Source organism: Andrena cerasifolii, chromosome 9 (assembly GCF_050908995.1).
Source record: "Andrena cerasifolii isolate SP2316 chromosome 9, iyAndCera1_principal, whole genome shotgun sequence".
NCBI classification, from domain to species: Eukaryota; Metazoa; Arthropoda; class Insecta; order Hymenoptera; family Andrenidae; genus Andrena; species Andrena cerasifolii.
The window spans coordinates 12758331-12778928 of NC_135126.1; the positions used below are offsets into that span (position 1 = coordinate 12758331).

At 49.1% G+C, this 20598-nt stretch overlaps 1 protein-coding gene across 2 annotated transcripts in view; it reads left to right on the forward strand.

Annotated features, from left to right (window-relative positions):
- LOC143373068 (LIM domain only protein 3) overlaps window positions 1-12493 on the forward strand; it is a 67619-nt gene extending 55126 nt beyond the window's left edge. Inside the window, exons 5-7 of one of the 2 annotated variants that reach the window (XM_076819882.1) lie at window positions 3880-4036; window positions 10564-10725; window positions 10809-12493. In XM_076819882.1, coding sequence (XP_076675997.1) covers window positions 3880-4036; window positions 10564-10680 — 274 coding nt within the window. In that variant the 3' untranslated portion in view covers window positions 10681-10725; window positions 10809-12493. Of the gene's footprint in view, window positions 1-3879; window positions 4037-10563 lie in introns of both variants that reach the window. The other variant, XM_076819881.1, reaches the window with a different exon arrangement.
- Window positions 12494-20598: the final 8105 nt, after the last annotated feature.

Consider the following 20598-nt stretch of genomic DNA (forward strand, 5'->3'; position numbering starts at 1 on the left):
AACGCGTTAGTCTCGACTGTAGAACGTCGAAGGGTGTGGGAGCACAGCTCCATCAGGTGCTAGAACGGTAGCTACGCGAGGGCCTGGGCTCCGGGGGTGGAGGAACGGTTGTCTCTCCATAGTTTGATGCAAATTGAGTAGGAGCACCACCAACTACCAAGAATATAGACGCCTTCTCTAGCTCTTCCCGCTCTCCTCCTCACGGCGGGAGCCTCGGCGATCGGGTACAAAATTTATTCTCCGCAACCCCCTTCGCTGCAATCCCCATCTCTGGTCTTGACTACCGGCAAAGTGTTGCCGTTTGGGGTTTCCCACCCTCCAGCCTCAAACTCGGCCGTGTTTGCCGACGAATCTCGGAGGCTTCCTCTCGACTTAGCAACGTTCAAAGTCGCGACGCGGAGAACGGTTAACGGTTTGCGAAACAACCCTTTCACCGCCGTCATTTCGTTCCTTGATTTCCCAGCAATGCGTCGCTACCTACTAAAGGCAGAAGAATCCCAACCCTTTCTAGGAGCGTATCACCACACTTGAGTTCTGTAGAGGGTACCGGCGCGTATTCAGACCCATTCGACGCCACTAATGCCCGAAACGTTTAGCGCTGCACCCGCGCCAATCTATATCGCGTATCTAGTGGGAAAATCACGACACCGTTACGCTATGATCTCGTTGCTTTCTTCCCTCCCTCTGTCCTGCCCCTCTTGCTCTCTCTAATGTTCCCTTTTTATGGCGCACGATTCGAGGCTGCCCCCGGGATCGATTTTACTTCGCGCCATGGCACTTATCGTACCCCGTTACGGTGGAGCATTGCTTTTTATGGCGGTCCATGCTAGATGTTCCGATCGCTCTCTGCTTCTCTCGCTATTCTCTTCTCCGCCGTCGCGTCTCGCTGCCTCCCAGCCCGCCTGTCTGTTTTTCTGTCTCCTCTTTCTCTCGGCCTTCCGGAGTGGTGGAATTAAAAGAATGGAAAATCGAAGGGCGATCACCATTCGCGATGTCAGTTACGAACGCGAGCAGATGCTATCTCAATTCATTTTTGATGACGGTAAATCATCCCCACCCTCCAGCGGCGCCCACCGATCGAACCACGCCGCCGTAATAACGCGCTGCACATTGGGAAACGGATCCACCTTCCCCGACTGAACTCGAAACAGGAACCGTTTTCTGCGACAGTTCGACAATGTAAGAAATCACTCGCAACGACGACGACCACAAAAATAGACAATTCGAGTTTGAAACGAAGCAGGAATAAATACACCGTTCGCTTCGACGTCTCGTAACGTTATTTAGACAGTGGTACCCGCCGAGTCGGCTGACGGGGCTCGTTTCGAATGCCGCGAATGTTCTGCATATTCGGCCCGGTGGGTGGTGACGGGCGACGCGCGGAGGTGCTGGAAAAAATCACGTCTGCATTTACATAAGCGCCGGTATAAACCACTCGACAGAAATCCCGACATAAAACTCAAACAGGATCCCAGCACGGGACAGCACATCCGTTGAATACGCAATGTCCGTATGTACTCGATGTGTGCTGTCCCACCCACACCCTCCTCAAGCGATGCTTTTATTATTCGCAGGTGAGTTACGATACTAAGATACACCCTTCGCGTTTACACCTAGCGCAGAGCGACGGAGCTTTCGGCGGGAACTTCGTATCGAGCGACGAGCACTTTGTCGATAAAACTAACTCGGAAACGAGATCGAGCGGACCACTCAGTTTATGAACACTGCTACGGCTCGCGGTACACTCTGTACAGCTGTGCGACATGTCGCGGGATTAAACAATAAGAGAGGCGCCGCGACACGTTCCATCCCCGCGAGACAAATCGCTGGAACAAGGCTCGTCGCATCGCGGTCGATACGAAGTATGTATAACACTCGGAGAGCGATGTTCGCGGCACCTGACAAGAATTTCAAAGCGTCGCGGTATCCTGACAAAACGATTTTCGAGTCCCCCGTGGATCCGCTGGATCTATTGTGCCGCCGCTGGAAGCCAGCCACCCTTATGATCCTCGTTTCCAAGGCTCTTTAGCATTTTCGGCGTATCGTCCTTTATGCGGCCACCAAAAGAGAGAAGGAACCACCCCCCTATTCTCCGAACCCGCGCTATTGGAGAAAAAATTGACTTTTAAGCCGGCAATAAAAACGAAAAATGCGAAATCTTTGATTTTAGAGGCGGCCCCCTCCTCGCGCCACCCACGCGCCGGGCGACAGTTGGTCGATGCGTATAACCCTCGCGGCAACCTTATTTCTCTTATATCGCAAGCCAAGCACGTCCGTACTTCGCCACCATTTCGGAATCTGCCTGTGTATATAGCGGCATATACCGCGTGGGATTACTAGAAAATCCCGCGGATATCATACGTGGAATTTTAAGATGAACCATCGCGATGCTTTGAATTGCCGGGGAGAAATGAACGGGCTAAAAGTACGTGCACGAACGGAATTATAGTTTTCTCGAGGCGTAATAGCTGAAGTGCGAACATGATTGCTAAAGATCTCGATTTCGAAGGAGAATTCAACCGGAGAAACGTAGGGAGAAAGGTTAGAGGGGGAAAGGAGCCCGGTGGTAATCCAGGTACGATGTAGCGTCTGCGAATCGAGTGGAAATTTACATTTAAAGGACCTCGAAGACACTCTCGGAAGCTACGGCACCGGTAGGGTTTCGCTGCTTGTTTTTATTTTCTCGCAATTTCCTCGACGGGGCAGAACGGGAAGTGGCCTTAAAAGGAATTAGCACGCTTTACTGCTCTGCCTATCTGCGACAACCCTTAGCCAGGATCTCTCCGAATCTTTGCGACTCCTGTGTCCCACCAACCATACTGATCGCGGCCATAGGGCGGCATTTTTGTTTTAACCCTCTAGTGCATACGCCTGCCTTAAGGCGGGCACCTGTTTAATCCACGAGTTGGGCGCCTATAATTTTTTTTCAGAATTCTCAGTTGCCAGCCTTAAAAGTATTGCCACGCCGCATATATTAGCCTAAGAAACATGTCAATCTGACGTTTCGATTTGACAGAAATCTAGTTTGAAGTGCATTTTTGAGCTAAGCATGCTGCGAAAATTATTTGTGAAAGTAAAAAAATCGAATAAAATACTTCCCGACACCGTACAGCTAAAAGAAAATTATTGGTAAGTAGTTTGTGTAGTGATCTATCAAATGGAATAAAGATTTGAAAGCAAAAAATAAGTTATAGTTAGGGTTTTAGTTTATCACCCTAATAATTGATGCGTGAAAAATTTACTTGTGCACCTTTTAGCTCTTTGTTCATGAAATTTGGTACCTATATACATACATATATCATATCGTAAGGCACACAACTATTACGCTCAGAATAAATAACAGCTATACGGCTACGTTCAGGCGGAGCCGAGCAGCGTTCCCGTTACTTCACCATATCCTTCGAGGACCACGCAACTCCAATTAACAAATCCACGATCGTCAGATGGTGGTGGCTAATTTCTCCTCGATCGCTGCTCGCGAAAATGAACTCACCGGCCAATATATCTGATACCGACCTTAGGCCGGCTCGCGATGGCTTCTCGCGCTTCTTCTGTGCTTTGTTAAATTTCACAATGCACAATAAAATAATTCTCTATTATATCATAAATTTATATTTTTTTGAACAGTTTTTTTTATAGTTTTTCATTAAAAATAAAGTATTTATTTTATAAAAAAAAAACACTACATTTTTTGTACTTGCTACATGATCCCGCCTTAAGGCGGTGACCCAGAAGGCTGTCCTGAGGAGCTCAGACGTCCTCCAAATTGAAAACAGACATCGGATTCGGCATTTTCATCCCCGAATTAGACTAGTCTAATTTTTCCAACTGAATTAAAAATCTATGCACTAGAGGGTTAACAATTTATCTTGTTCACAGATTCTGCATAGGCGACATATTCTATCTGTGCGAAAACAAAATCCTGTGCCAGCGCGACTACGAGGAAAGACTGATGTTTGCAAATATGGCTGTGAATCCGCCGTCAACCGCTACCTTGGCACAAATTAAGAGACAAGTGATGCATATTCAACCACAGGTAATTAAATGATGCTTTAAAAGCTCGCATTCGAGCACCGTATCAGATTGATCGCGCCGCGAGACGCGCAATCCTCTCCAGTGCCATTCGGCATCCTTTGACAACGATACCACTGCAAACGTGAATACAGATCACGTTCGTCAATGGCAAATGCGTTTACTGGCCATGCAAGCGTATCGCCTTCCAGCGCGATGTCGGCTAGGACGCTTTGAATCTTCTGGAGATTACGATCATCGGATGTTACGGAAGGTTCAAAACTCCTCAAGACGTAACCCCTTAAGGTGGGTTAAAGTGGCAGGTCGCTCATCCTGACCCTCTCGACAACAAAGGACTCCCCCGAGGCTTCAGCTATGCTTTACCACCCCACCATCGTCTTACGAGTTAGGATATCGCGTGTCCTTATTAATTAAGCTCGCCCGTTAAGCAAGCCTCGTCGCATACCGTAACGATCCATCCTCTCGAGCTGGGCAGGAACGCGCGAAAGAATGTACTTCTTGCAATAACGATTACCAACGTCTTAAGCGGAATAGCTTGGCTGAAATTCGGGCAGCCGGAGAAGAATTTGCCTGATCGCTGCTAGAAGTATTCCCTACAAATCACGATGGAGAGATGGGGAAACGAAGGGGCGTTAAAACGTAGGTGTTCGCAACGTTGGTAAGCAGGATTCTCAGTGGCTACGCACAGAAGAGAGCCCTTTACAAGTCGGAATTATGAACTTGTCGCCCTAAGCCGTTTGGGTTTCTTGATTATCTTAAGGCAACAGCCGCGCTTCGAAACAATATCTTAAGCTCCCGCTGTACTGAGGACCTCGTCCTGTCTGACCCGAGGAGGATCCGATCTACTTAATCCGGTGCCCGTCTTGCAAGGATGTTTACGTCCCGTTGCATGCTTAGGTCACGTACCATAATTTACCAAGCGAAATATTTACCGATCGGCTACGATCTGGCGATCCTCTGCCCTTTATAACAGCGTTATGTATAAGCGAGTGAAAAGTCTGTGGGAATTATTCTAGTGGTATCAGCGCATTTTGTTCGCGCAACTGTTTTGCTTTCAGCGATCCCGTACGATTGCTCGAAACTGTCGTTAGGGAAGTTTCAAGACAAACTCTTAAGATTGGTCGAAGAGGCTAGATTGCCGGCGCACACGCTCGAATTGTACGCATGCACAGAATAACGAGGTCCCCGGGCTGATGATATCAGACCAGGCAGCGTGTACTACTTATAATATGCAAATTCCCTCCCCGTAACCGTCCTGCCAGCGTACTGCGTGTAATTCAGGGGTTGCTAACCCTTGCGACTCTATTTCTACGCCACGTAAGTGTTCATGTTCTTGCGCGACAGCCGTCTGCGTGCCACCCCGCTTCCCAGTGCGTGGTAAGCCCCGCGTGCGTGAGTGTTTGGTTCAATTAATATCAGTTTGCACGTACGGCGGACAGGGGTGGCAAATGCAACGTGACGGGATTCATCTACCGCGAAATCTTTAGGAGTTTATGCATTCCGAGGAAACGTTGCAGCTACTGAAGGGAAGAAAAATCGCGCGCCAAAGTGGAAGCGAACGTTAATTGTGATCAATTATTGGGTACTGAAGCAGAGCATACAGCGAACGCCCTTTCGCTTGCAACGGCCTTCAGAAGCGTTCAGGCGTTTCATTCTTTGAGAACGAACGGAGAAGACGGCGAGCATTAGAAAACCATCGAGTTCTCGCGGATTCATTCTTCGATATCGCGAGGATCGAGAACCGTTCAGGGAGTATCGATCCCGCCGGAGGGTTTACGGCTGAGGGTTATAAATGACCGGTGCGCGAAATAACGGGCGCGGCAGACTAATGCCAATAATCGGCGGGGCATGCTAATGTCGTTTGCGCATCTATTACGTTAAGCCTGATGGATCCCTCTTGACATGTCGTTGCTGAAGCGTGAATACCTTCGATCGCGGAGAACACTCAAAGGTGTCTGCGCCGACCCAACATCGAGGGCCGTTCTATTTCCTCGGTTTGAATGTCGCGGTGACATTTAGCATCTGAATGGAAAAGACGGCCGTCGCGTCGGGACAGCTGGTCTCCGGCGCAAGCTTGACGCGCTAGATAATGTCAGATCGGGAATCTGTTCGCGTTAATTGTCACGGACGAATAGAAAACTGTAGTCTGTTCATACCAATCTCTATTCGGGAGCAGCCGGCGTTCCATCTATCGCGGATATCCATGTCAATGGTGACACTATTTCCACGATGGAAACGAGCATGAAAATCGTCCCGAGGAACGTCTCGTTCTTCTGAGAAAAGATCGTGGGAACGGATTAAACGAAGTCAAGCATCGGAAAGAGTTACGAGGCAAAGGATGAGTCTGTTGTTGGAATTAGGCGACGGTGACGAAATGCAAAGTGTCAGTGGCGTTATCTCGGCTTGACAAAATCAAGAGAAAAGAGGGGGTGCGAAGGAGGCGTTAAGATTCTTAAAAACCGCGAAGAGGGTGCTCGTGCTGGCGGAGGCAGCTGCCGCCCACCCTTACGGCTCTCTCCTTAAGCCGTGGCTATGGGAATGGCGAAGTTGCCCCGGCTGAACGCGGAGAGGGTAGTTCTTCTGATTGCCTGAGAACAGGCAGCTGTCCCAATCTTTCGCAGCCATGGCAATGCTCGAGCTCCGGCGGATCACCTCGGCTCTTGTAAATAATGCCCGGGCGTGCGGCGTTTACGAATAACTCGAGCGTGCGAAGCGATCCAAGGTAAACAAGTAATGGGGGGTGAAACGGGAACGGAATAGGAAAAAATACGACGGTCATCACCCTCGATAAATTCAATTACCGTCCACGTAACCCTCGAGCAGCCGCTTTTCATCGGTGACTCCTGCTGTTCGAGGAAGAAATTGCCACGTTGAAAACCGGCCCGCTCGACCCCATCCATCAAAAGCGTCACGAGGGTCTCTAAATGTTATTTAAAAAAAGATGCTCGAAACGGAGGACGAGAGTTGTAATCGATTCGGGATCCCGCGGATCTATCGCTACGTCGCGTCGCGAGAAACTTCGTCCCGGCGACGTAATCTCTCCCTCGTTGGAGAGGACTGTAACGCGTTTAAAAATTGGCGAGAAGCCTTATTTTGATCTAATTTCCCCCCAGAGACCTCGGAGAAAGCGGGACGCGGCGTGAAAAAGGGATAGGGCGCGAGTAAGCGTGGAGGGTGCGACGGAGAACGGGAGAAGCGGTGTGCTGGCAGTAAGAGAAGGAGAGGGCGAACGGGAGGGAGTTCGAAACGATTATCTGAGTTTTAAAACAAACTCTCAAGTGTCTGCAAAGTCCTCCGCGAATCAGAGGGTTGAAGGGGGTAGAGCCGTGGAAAGAGGAAGGAAGAACCCTGGGAGGAGGGGGTTGCGGAGGGAGATAATATGCTAATGCCAGGACGGAGACTACATGGGAATTTAAGAGGATCAATGTGCAGTACGAGATTCGTACGGGGAATAAGGTATTACAACGTCTTCTATACTTCTTCCAGACGATTAGACCCTCGAAAGTTCGTGAAACGTGTACAAGCAACCTGAATTAAATTAAACTTCAGAATATACGTCATTCTTATCGAGCACAGGTGTACTGGAGCGTGACGGGCTCACTGAAAATAGTACGAGCTACGGAAGATAATTCGAAATTGAAGGAAATGATCTTACGGAATAAAACGAGAAGATATAAAGGATCCACCTAAACGTTGAAAATAAATTTCTACGCAACGTGTTCGTTAATGGCCGTATTATCAGATGAACCGTGCTCGGCTGAATTTCACGTAAAGCTTCCGCGTAGTCTCTTGCGCAATTTACGCGCAGAAAACTCGCATGGGAAAGCTCGGCTTGCGAGCTTATGTGAGATTATGAGTTTAGTTACGAAACAACGGAACGGTACGTGACCAAGGCTCTCTTTTGTAACGATTATTACTGCTGGTGCGTGGACCCATTTCCGCGTCCACTTGTGTATGACAGAAAGTCGGCTGCGCCGAGTTTAATTGACTGACGAAATTGCGCGTAGTCTCGCTTTGATGCTCGACGCGATTAACATCCGCGAAACGTCGGCCGATATTTCCTTGGAACGCTTGGAGCACAGCTCCTAATAACACCCGCGGCAATTAATAACCATTGTGCTCGGGACTCTATTTCAAGAATATCTCCCCGATGATGATGCTCGCGGAAATCCCAAATGATGGAGCACATTAGCTAAATCCTACGCGATATAATAATCCCCGGGTAAAATAACGAGGCTCGCGGGCATTCTGTTCTAAATGATCCTCCTTCGATAAACGACCCGCCTAATTCTCATCTCGTGCCGCTGGATAGCCGAGGAGAATCGTCGGCTCAGACTGGGGAGCGGTGTAGAGGGTGGCGCTAATTTTTGCGCGTAAGAAAAGCAGCACCGTGGAGGAACTAGCTCGCACCTGGCCTGTTCCCAGCCGCGGGAGATCAACGGACAAATGACACGCGATTCTCGCCAGCTCCAGGCAACCCCCCGATGGTCCGCGTTTACCGTCAGTTACAAACTGCCTTCACCTCCTCGTCGAGCCGCGATTAATGTCTTATTCGCGAGCGAAGGACTCCTGCAAAGGGACGCTTACACAGCCGTAGAGAGCTACACAGCAGGCTTGGAGCGCTTCGCACGGAGAAGAGACGTGTTCTGGCACTTACGGGACTCAATATCGATTACTCGAAATTCGTTAAATCCGTATAAGATGACCTGGATGCTGCAGCAGGTGGTATAAACGAGATCAGATCTGGCGAGTCCATTGAAGACGCTTTGAATTTGTAAAAAAACCTTGGATAGGGGTTCGTGAGGTCTGAGATATCCACGTGTCCCTAGAATACTCCGAACTACCGGAAGGAATATAAAAAATCACGAACTACACAAAACCTCCTCGGTTACTAAGCTATTGGTTACTACGCGGCTGCTCTTCAGTATTTAAAAAGATTTATATTTGGTCGACCTCGCCCCAGAAAGAGGTTCGTAACTGCGACTATATAGAGGGAGTTTGTACCTATGTACCCCGATCCACGGGGCGCGTGCCGTTTGATTACAAAGACGGCAGTAAATCCACGGGCCGGTAATTCCTCCTCTGGCAATTGTAGATAAAACTTGAATAAGTCATAGACTTAATTTAACCCGTGGTACCGACCAACGGCGGTCCAGAGCCTTCCACGGAGATTTCTTAATTACGTGCGGGCCCCTACCACCTGAGGGTAGGAGGGGGAGGGCACGGGGCGAAGAGCGGAAAGGTGAGGAGCGAAGGAGATAAAATGGAAGAGCGTTGTATCGAGGAGGAAAAAGAAAAGGATGGCCGGGGCTCTCCTTGGTTCACGGAGACTGAAAAGGGGTTCTCGTTGCGGCAAGAAGATTTAGAAATTCTTGCCAGAGAGAAAGTCGCCCTTACCCCGTGGTGATAAAGCATTTCTTTAGCGGCGCTTTGTCATTTTTATCGTAATTATTTACGAGTTAATTACTGGCCCCGCCACTCCGTGAATTCTCCTCCCGTCGCCTTGCATTTCACAGACTAAAATGGGGGTTGGCACGTTTTTTCAGGCCGCATTCAAGTGAATCACATTTTGGATGAATTATTAAAGGAATTTATCTCCGTTTCTCCTGTGAAATATAAATGGAGAATAACTAGCTCTCTTGCTTGTATGGAAGTTCAGTAATACGAGGGAAATCATGAAAATGGAAGGTTCGTTCATCGCGCGAAAGTTAGCATGATCAACTTACGGGGTAAAATCATGGGCGAGGGAGGATCCCGCCGGGAGAAGGCTGAGCCGCACGGTCTGTCGAATTTTAAGCCTGTATAATTTAACACCTTTGCCGGCGAAACTAAGAGAAACTGATGGTGAAGGGAACAGCGGAGCTAGAGATACGAAGTTTAAAGTTTTCAACGGCACTTACCTATCCTAGCGGCATCCCACGCGTAAGCTCTCCATCTCTCTCGCGCGCGCGTTCCCGTGAATATGCCACGCTGAAACAGATAGAGGCGAGTAAAGACCGAGACAAGAGGCGCAGAGAAAGAAAGGGAACGAAAGAGGGAAGGTATCGAGAGGGAAAGGACCGGGAGGGATGGGTGGAAACGCCCAAGTTGAGTTCAGCTTGGGCCGAGTTGAGATACAAGTTCGTTCTTCTGGTCTTTTGTTTTTCGAGTAGAACCTCTAGACTCGGTGGTACGAGAACAAGAACAGCGCATCGTCTAAAACGAATTCGTTAGCGGCACCCGACCCCTTTCGCTGCAGGAACGTTTCCCTCTTCCGAGTTTTAAGTCTCTGCCGTGAATAATTGTCGGAATCAGATTAAGCCGCTGCCTGGTCGATTGATTGCGGATCTAATTATAGGACCCCCGGTGCCTTGGATTCACCGACGATTAAAACGGCCTTTGAAATTGGTCGGCCACGAAAAGAACTCCCCGGTAGCCTCGATAATCGCGTTCCACGTTATTAGCCTTTTCACATCCGCCGTATTACGATTTAATCCATTGTATCGCTAACTCCTGAACCCGTTGTAACTTGATGATCGTTCTGTCTTTCAGGCGATGTCCACAGGAAGCCCGCAGAGACACGCAAACGGAGAGACAACCCATAACCACAATGGGTATCCAGCGCCAGCGAGCACGAGCGCCCATAACGTCCTCAACCCCCATGAATAATTTAAACGGCATCAATGCACCTTGCGACACCAAATGACAAACGAAGTAAGCGCCGACGTATCGATCGACCGTGTCGCGATACCGTTGCCAAATATCTTTAACGACAACACCTGTCTCTTCTATCGTAGGGACCATTCGACCGGGGTCCCTTCGTTACTCGAAATCCCAGAAAGCTCTGCTCGCGCTCCGAAAGCTCCGCGTATCTCTGCGTAAGTACAGAAACTCGCGAGGACTCTGAACGCGCAAGGGGAATTGTCATCGAGGTCGAGTAGTCGTTAAAAGGGGTACTTGTCGGACGACGATTGTTAACGACAGGTCGATGAGTCGCCAGCTCGAACACACACGGACGGAAGCGAACTGAAAGGCTCACTCGCGCGTGACTTTATTAAATTTCCTTTTCCGTAGTGTGGAACGTATAGGGGCAGCGATTTAATCGGCAGATTTTTAAGGCTGTACGAAACGAGCGCGCGAAACTATTGGTGCTGTTTAGAAGTGGTCTAATTGCTCGAATCTTCCAGGCTATAGTATATTGCGAACTGGTTTAAAAATCAGGGTGGAATAGCTTGGGCGAGGGTGCAGGGTGAGGTTAGAGCGCGCGCGGGGAAACAATGTGGTTAATCCGAATGCTCAGGAGTGATCAAAGTTTGGCCGTTCTTGCAGTCGACTTTGCTTGTCCGTTGCGGGGTGCGCCGGTAAATCTAGCTTTGCCGGACTACCGGACCAACGGGCTACCGGAGGTAGAACTCGAGGAATGGCCACGGGGTGAAATTGGTGAGCGAGGTCGGCCTGGCAGATCGAATCGGTAGCTGGCTTCGCCATCCAGTCAGCCAGCCAGCCTCACTACCCCTTGGGGCTCATACGTTAGGGGTGACTTAAGCATTGTTTCAACTTCGAATCTCCCGGTAGAGGCCCAGATTGATGTCGCGAACTTTTCCGTTGCCTTATTTGCGAGTCAGATAACGAGGCTGAGTTATGCCGAAAGTTCTCTCTTGCTCGGCCGCTATCAGAAACGAGCAGCATCCCTCCTCGCCCTGCAGAGAATGTTTTATTTCCTTTTCATGCCATACGCTCTGGAGATTTGTCGGCGGCACGCCTCCGGAAAGAGTTTGCCAATCTCTCGAACGATAATCAGCTTACTTCCCTCCGACCCGATAATTCTCGGCAAACCAACCCTTTGGACCAGAATTCACCTACTTAATGTATGCGCGCGTAGAAGCCACGTTTTCTGGGTACAATTCATTTACCAGCAGGTTTTGTGCCGCTCAGTTTCGACACACCCCGTGGCGAAGTTATCTCTTGGGCGAGACACTGGAGTACTTCGTTTGTATTGCAGAGCGAATTTTCCTAGGGGTAATGGCGTATTAGGTATATCGAAAACTTCCACGATACTCCGTAAAGGTACGAGTACGCGCGTAGTTCCTAACTTTAAGCGTCTCTGAGATGATCAGTGAATAAAGGAGAAAAAAAAAATATATCTTGTCGTACGACTACTAACCGATTGTCTAACCAATATAACTCGCGTAGATTACGATTAGAAGCGACCGTGGGTGGCGATGACCAAGTACGCTGTCGTACATCATTGATTAAACAGTCTTCAAGGACGAACAAATCGCATTATAGTCAAGCTGTTTTTCAACGGAAGAACCGAAACCATCTCGTCTCGAATGCCGTCTCAAACGCGATGCGCGGTGCATGTAAAAACTTTGAACAAGGATACGTAAGGAAGTGTGTGCGTTCGCTGGTACAGATATGTTTTGTATCATAGTTCTATCATAGAAATATTAATTGAAATAAAATTACTGTTTCGATGTTACGCGGTGTCTATTTTCTTACCTACATCGAAGAGGGCCTATCGACGCCTGAGCCGACGATTTTGCAGCCGACGCTTCGTAATATCTTCCTAAACCCCCAATGCTCCCGGACTTTCCCTACGCTTCTCGCGCATCCTTCGCGCTTCCTCTGAATTATTGAAGACCGCTACGTGATTGGCCGACAAATCCGGTATGCCTCAATAATTTACCAATCATACGCGGTCCTTTGTGTTTTATACGCCACGTTTCGAATAAATCGCATTGCGTATTCAGGAGAGCGAGGTCCAACTCTATTCGGGCGCGAACAGGAATCCCCGCTGTGCATTCGGCCCCGTGAAGAAAAAAGCACAAACGGGGAAGAAACGAAGTCTAGGATGGGAAATCGAGAAGTGAGTGATTTCTGAGGTGCGACTTGAAGTATCATCGAGGACTGGCAAGTATCTCATCTTCCCATAAAATAAATTGTAATTCTCTTTACCTCGCTTCACCTATGAAAGCTAAAGAGTAATCCCGAGGTACAGGCCGCGGTAACGAAATGCGGACCGATTTTGCAAGAGGAGCCGCTTATCTATGATCGAACGTCTGGGGGTAAGCAAACTAGGGGTGTGGGGACGGGATGGTGGAAAGAGCGAGCATTCGATGTAAATTGCCAATTTTTCTCGTGCAGCTCACGGTAATCATTGGCAATTAGACCACCGGCCTCCGATAAATGTTATTTATGACCGCGATTATCCGCGGCGCACCTAGCCGCTCGAACGCTCGCCTAACTATGCACCCCCCTGTCCCCTCCCGTCCACCGTCTAATTGGTCAGCGATTATTCCTGTTTGTACAAAATGTCGGTACAAGCGCCACTTTACTTTGCCGGGATTGCCAGGCGAAAGTTTCCGGCCGAATCGCGTCCGACCGATTTAATGCTCGCGAATCACGGATACCTCTAAACAACTTCGCCAAAACAGGATTCCACCACCCCGTTAATTCCAGGCGTTGATTGTTCCTACGTGTCGCAGGAAGAGACGCTTCAACGAGCCAAACGAATGAAACACGAACGGAGTAATTTGCCTGCGAGCACGCACGGCCATCTGCTCCGAAAGGCTAAATGAATCCTCTTAAAATTGGCTGCGCGTTACAGGCACTTTAGCACCTTCCCTCGAAGCCACGCCTTGTAATTAGATCACCGAAGAAACCGTACACGTTTTCTGAATCGCAGATTTAGTTTGCGAACTATCTCAATTTCCAGATGGGATGATATTTCTCTTGCACGAAACGTGGGCGTAGTTGTATTCGTTCTTAATTCCGTATAAGTTGGGCAAATCAGAGAGGAGAACGTGGCCGTGCACGGGCTGGCCAAAAATCGTATTCCATCCGTTGAACGTGATTAAAAGGGAAGAATGAACGCGTCGCGCTTCTCGTGGTCCTTGAAACAATATTATTATTAAAAGCTGGTGCGCGGCCCGGTGGTCCACGTGAGTCCACGGAATGGCGAAAAGAGCTGACAGGACACGGGGTCGGAGAAGGCCCGTGGGGGAGGGAGGCGGACGGGAGAGGGGTCTGGCGACGAAAGAGCGATTAATTAAAAGAGCAAAAACTGTTTTCATAAAATTCATTTGCGGAAATATGCGCCGACTGAAATAATATCCGGCCGATGAGCGCGCGTGTGTCGCGGCTCGGCGGCGTTCACGGGGACGCGATGCTCGGGTGAAAAAGCGACGCGAATAAAAATGGAGGCTGGACGAAATGTGAAAGTTTTCGCATTTTTGTAGGTTCGCCCACCGGACCGTGTATACGTTATCGCGCGGCTGGTGTGCTGGCTCGCTTGTACGCGTATATGTGCGTTTATTCTCTTGACCCGCCATCGTAAGCGTATCGTGCATGCACCGGTTACAAAGCAACCAATCTTCCCTGTCTTTTCCTTCTTCTCCCTGTCCCCAGCCTCCCAAACCCCCGTCTCGTTCCCATCCGCGTTCCCTCGCCGTACACTTCACCCTCTCCTTCTCCTTTGTTCGCCGCATTTCCCTCGTTCTCGCTTTCATTCAATCCCGCGGCCGTTCAGTCATAAAAATATTTCTACGCCTTCCTGGATATTTTTTCCTTCCGTCGCCATACCTCGCACACTTCTCGCCCCATTATTCCGGGCGACTAGGAGTGGCGCGAAGCGTGATTTAAACGCGCGTAAAAGCGGCCGTTAAAAGGCAAGAAAGCTCCTTAACTCCCGCTTTGATTGGCCAACTCGGTTTATTAAAACGCCCCGGGCGATATTACATATTTTTCTTCTCGCTTCAGCCCGCGACCACTTCACCGCCACTGCACACCGCTCTCCTTAGCCTCCTCCGTCCGCTACCCATTCTCTCGCGCTCTTTGTCAAAGTATAAGGCTAGCTGCTCAAATAACCGTTCTCGCGTTCTCAGTTTCTTTTCTCTCCCCCAAGCCCCGACCACCTTCGGGCAGTGTTTTACTACGCCTCGAAGAACTCCCCCTGCCGTGCTCCCGCGCAACGAGCGCCATTCAACCCTTCCAAACGATACTTCTTCAAGGCCGACGAGTGGAAGGAATACAACTGTTGCGACAGCTTGAAACGCAACGAAGATTATATGTATATACAGAGGTGCAGGGGCGAGAAGCTCGAGATTGCGTTAACGCGATTTAAATGCGAGAACCAGTGGCCGTTTGATAAATGCGCAGCCGGTAAACATTCAATGGCTATGAAGCCCCCCTCCCATCATAACGCGGAGACGGAGTCAGTTTTGTAATATTAATTAATAAGGCAACTTCTGTGGCGCGAGATACTTGCCGCTAATTAAGAAATACCTAGCAGGCGCTCTTTTGCAGCGCGGGGGCGTGGAGACGGAAAAATAAGAGGTAGAAATTCCATGCTGCTCTGGCACCCTTGGAACGAGGTGAACTTAATCCTCGGCCAAGTTAAACCAACTGCTAAGCTTTTCATTATGCCGAAACGAGCGGGCGGAGGAGAAGACGCTCGTCGAGAAGCGGTGATTCTTTTCCTAATATCGGACGATAATGCTTAATCATCGCTCTCGGATACACGGATTACCTAGTGGAACCCTTTAAGCGCTCTTTCGCCCTTTCCGGTATCGTGATCCTCGAGTTCAGCATCGCTCGTAAGGCATAAGACAGTTCTTATTTATTTTTTCCTCCCTGTTTGGTCCTGGCTCGAGAGGCAGGATATTTCCCAAAGGCATCATTTACGATAAAAAGGAACAGGCAAAGAAGCGAAAGGTGCAGAGGAAAAACTCTGACAACTTCGAATTCAAGCGGCGCGGAAGGCGTCGAAAAGTTTTACGAGCGCGGCAGCCGTACTCCTGGCTGGCTGGTTTGAATTGCATCAATTAAAAAAAGCCGTTCCGCAAAAATTCCATAACGCGGCGACGGGTGGAGGGCTGCGTCAAATGCCCCTGCACATTCGTCGCTTTCCACGCCGCGGGGGATGGAACAGTAAAACCTTTGCATTCTTTCGCACCTCTTTCTCGTTGCATTGCCAATTACGATTACCTCGACGATTTAATTTAGTAAAATCGCTCCTTGAAATTAAGAAACGTGTCCTCTTATATAAGACGATCTGGGCGAAGCTTCGACGTCTTGGAAACATCTTAAAAGATCTTGGAACAGTTTAACAATAGCGAAATACCAGAATACATATTTGAAATAAGCGTAACGATTGCCTGCTGCGAGAATCCGCGTCTCAATCTACTGCATATTTCCAGAACTATGTGCCACTTCATAGAAGGGAACGGTAAGAAGACGATTGTATGGGAAGGAAATAACAATAGAACACCTGCAATAGTACACGCCTGAAAACGGCGGTGAAAGTATGCGAGCAATGTTCTCATAATACGTTGTCCGGTAAGAGAGAATATATGAAAATATGTGTTCGAGGAGGGTCGATGGTATCGAGGGTGAAGACCAAGTGTCAGTGACACGGGCCACATAATTCGAAGAGGGAGCTTCTCTCCTAGACTCCCGGCAGCGTGGCGGAAAATGAATTTTCGAAACGGTCGGATACGCGCCAACGTGGCCGAAATGTTTGATTTCCAACCCGTTTCTCTTACACGCGCCTTTCCCTCGCAATGATATTCGAAATATTTCAATTTCTCTCGAACTGAGGTAGGTGGACGCGGGAACGCAAAGAAGAGAACGATCCTTGAGAACAGACGGTACAGCCGATAGAGGGTTGCGAAAGAGACTGACTGAAAGTGAACACTGTACCATTGTCCAAAATAAAGGAATAAATCAATTTCTCTTATCCTTGCCGAAGTTATTCAGAAAACAAGTGCGAAGGCACGCTTAAACAATAAAGGAGTATATAGATGGAAGTTAAAAAGCGCCTTATTAAATGTCTTTTTACCGTTTCATATCGACTACCCTGTGAACGAGGAAATTCAAAGGTTTCGACCGCCTCGTAGCGAAACCTTTGAAAAATCAGGCCATAAAGAAACTCGTTAACCGTTCCATCGGAACGATATTTGCGTTATGTAATTTAATTCGAAAGTACGATACCGTAAAGGCAGTGGCTGGAATGAAACGATACAATTTCATTGGCAATGTTATCTAACGTTTAATGTGCTGTAAAATCAGTGTACTGATCCAACACTGATCTCAATCGCAAGAGCCTTGAGCTTCAACGGATTCCGAGGATCGGTCCCAACCGTCCTCCTAAAAGCTGTCTCCTAAAAGAATTCCGCATAATCGCGGATAAACGATAAATAGATATCGCATTACAATGGGGGGGCCGTTACGAGTGCTAATCGGCAACGATTTTTCCCGAAAAGGCTCTGGAAAAGGGCCGATTCTTCTGGGAGTTCTCGAATGAATCGAGCAATCTTGAGGTCCTTTGTTTTCGAGATCTGCCACTTGTAAATATAATTACCCCAGGCTCCTCTCGGTCGTCCCCCCAGTCCACCTCCAGCCCCACCTCCCCCGCCGCCGTGGTACCTCCAACTGGCCCATCCCACCGTCTCTAATTTGATTCTGCGGTTGTTTTCACCCGCCTTCGCCGCCTCCTCTCCTCTGTTCTGGGCTTCGCCCGCGCATTGTCTCTTGTCTCTTCATTCAAATTACCCTCCGCTTTCCCATTCTCGCGCCGCTACACCCCCTACATCTGCAACCCCACGCCACGGACCAGACCCCCGCGCCGTTTTCACCCGTATTGTTGCGGTTTTATTGAATCCGCTGTGCATTGTCTGCGCGCGAGCGAGACGCTGCCCCGATGTTCAAAGAAAATTGGCGCGCAGTTCGAAACACCGCGGGTATACCTATCCGTCTTTCACCTTCCCGGCTTTTCCCCCTACGGCCCGGTGGAATCGAGTTTCACGGGTGTGTAAGTACGTTCAAAAGGTACACCACGCCGGCCGCACTGTTATTGTATTTTCGCATTTTTTGCGCGGCTTCCTTTTGTTTTATGCTGTTGCCAAACCGTAATATCGTTATCCGGCAAAATGGCTCGGGAGGAATAAAGGGGACGCCACCGGTGGGTCCTAGACCTCCCTGTTTTAAAACCCGCTTCGAAATATGTCAACGACGCAGAGGCACCGGCAAAAGTGCCGCGTTTCTCCATGGAGAAGATACCGGAAATCGGAATCGCGAAACACAAACGCGTCGTCTCCCCCTAATGTCGAATGACCTCCGAAGGTCTACTTCGTTCTATATTTCCCGGCATTGTCTCATTCCGCGAATGCATAAATATATAAGAAAGTGGAGTCCGTGCCTGGAATATGTTACGGGGCGGGGAACGAGATATTCGTAGGGACGGAATCTGTGCCGCCGCGAGGGTAACGTCGACGGGAACGTTCCGAGGGAGAACAGCGAGCGTTTACATATCAGGAATGAAACGGAAGCCCCGGGACGAAGTGTCAACATGCAAAGACGGATCGCCTTTTATTTATTCCGCCATTATTTCCGCATAGCCTGTTTAACAGGAACGATACACCGTGGAACGGCCACTCGGGAAAGAGTGCACAAATATTTTCCACGAGTGCCGAGCCGGCGCGCGTCGATAAGTCATTACAAATGTGTCAACGAACAAAATTGTTATCGACAAACAACCAAAAACAGTGGACGGCGGAGAGAGCCATCGGGGGTGGAAAAAAGGGTGCTTAATAGCAGGCGCCAGACTGGTGACTGTTGATTCGTGTAATGAAATCAAGAGTAATCGAGAGGGCGATAGCTTTTGTCCGGGACGCATGAATTTCGTCGGGCGACCATTAATTATTCGAAATTAAATATCCTTCGCGGGCTTTAATTAAAATGTTTACAATGTCTACCTCCTCCTCTCCCCCCCCCCCAGGCCAAATCACCAGCGACATTTTACAATGCCGATATATTAAAAAGATAGGAATTCATTCATCATGACTGGTTTGGCGTTTACAGTACACCTCTCCGACGAAATTGCGCTGGCCGGTTACGTCGAGTAAAATGATGAAACGAATTTGAACGTGGGGATGATAGGGGAAACCATAATATCATATGAGAAACCTAGAGAAATCTCCATCTATTTCAGGCAATTAACCAATCGGCTTGCGCAAATTACATGATCAGTCGATTGCCAATTCCCAAATTCAATAATGCAATTATGACGCGGCACGATAATATTCGCGTAATTAAAATTCCTCGCCCTCCGCCTATAAGCTTCGCTGGAACCTCGTGCCACTACCGCTGCCGCGCGCCCTGACTCTCGTGAGCAAACGATTCTTGTTTGTTTTGCAAACAAAGGGCTTCTCGTAAGGGCTGGAGAGACTTCGGCAGCGAGAGCTAGAGAAAGAGCGAGGGTGGAGGAAAGAGACGCGAGCAGGAGAGAAGGAGAGCAAAGAAAGAGGGGTGGAAAGTGAAAAGGGGGGTGCTGGAAAACAGGGGCAGAATTATTACATCTTTTGTTCGAAGCCTCGAACCGCCCCATTTGCGGAATTGCGGATCGCGATCCGGCCGCGATTGCGGCCGCTGAATGCCACAGGGTCGACCGGGCTTTTGTTAGTTTTGACTAATTTCCGCCAGGTAATCTGCTTCAATTCGAATTTCCCCGGCCATAATAACGCGTTACATAGGAATTCGGTAAAATCGTCTGTGCGATCTGGATTCCCGATTAGTTTACGGGCAGGCATTATTTCCGGGCCGCGGCCGCGCCCTGTACGCGAGAACCCTTCAAATTATCATATTTGAGATTCCCTTTCGATAAAACCCCTTTTCTTGCCGAATCCCGCGCAAAAGATAACACCGGGACGAACGGCGATCGTAAAATTTTAATCCCTATGCGACGCTGGCTGCAGCATCGTCGAACCCGCCCCTCGAGCAAGTTTAATTCTTGTGGGTCCCATCGGTGACTTTATCGCGAGAAATTGCCACGGCCCGGAAACCGTCGTTACAGCATCGTTACCGTAAGAACTTACTGCGAGAGCATTGTTACGGCTAATGTTACCGAACTTGGTTAACTTTCAGTTTTACCGCCGATTCGGATTAAGAATTTATGGTAACGGCCGGGACTGTTCGGTTTATACGCCCGACCGCGTAAGAGCCGAGAAAACGTTTTCAAGAGACACTTTAATTACAAACGCCACCGTGCTCCAATATTTATTTTCAAGGGAGACGAACGCGACCGTGGGTATCGCGTGACCATTTGCGTCGATGAACATTGTTCCTTTGTTCCCGAAAGTGAACGCGCGAATCCAAAGAGGGAGAGACACACACAGGGAATAAAGTCATCGATGACTGCGGTTAAAATTCAATGCACCTGGAGGTTGTCCTTGTCGCGGATAATTCGATACGTTCGTGGTATCGCCTTACCGTCGATTCGATAAATCGGGTGACCAGCTTGGACACGACATCCGCGAGGCCTGATTGGAAACCGAGCACACCGGTCTCATGTATCATCTACTCGCCGGATCGGCGCTTTCGCCAACAGTCAATTACATTACCGAGGAAACACGGGGCGACAACCGGAGAAGAAGCGCAGAACAAGCCAGAAACTTATAACTTCGCCCCGGTAACTTGCCATTTTTATTTCATCCCGCCAACTACCGCGTAACAATATACTCGCGGCCGGGCGTCACGTGTTCCTCGGCGCTCAGCTAACTTCTGCTAATAAAGGCGAGACATTAATTT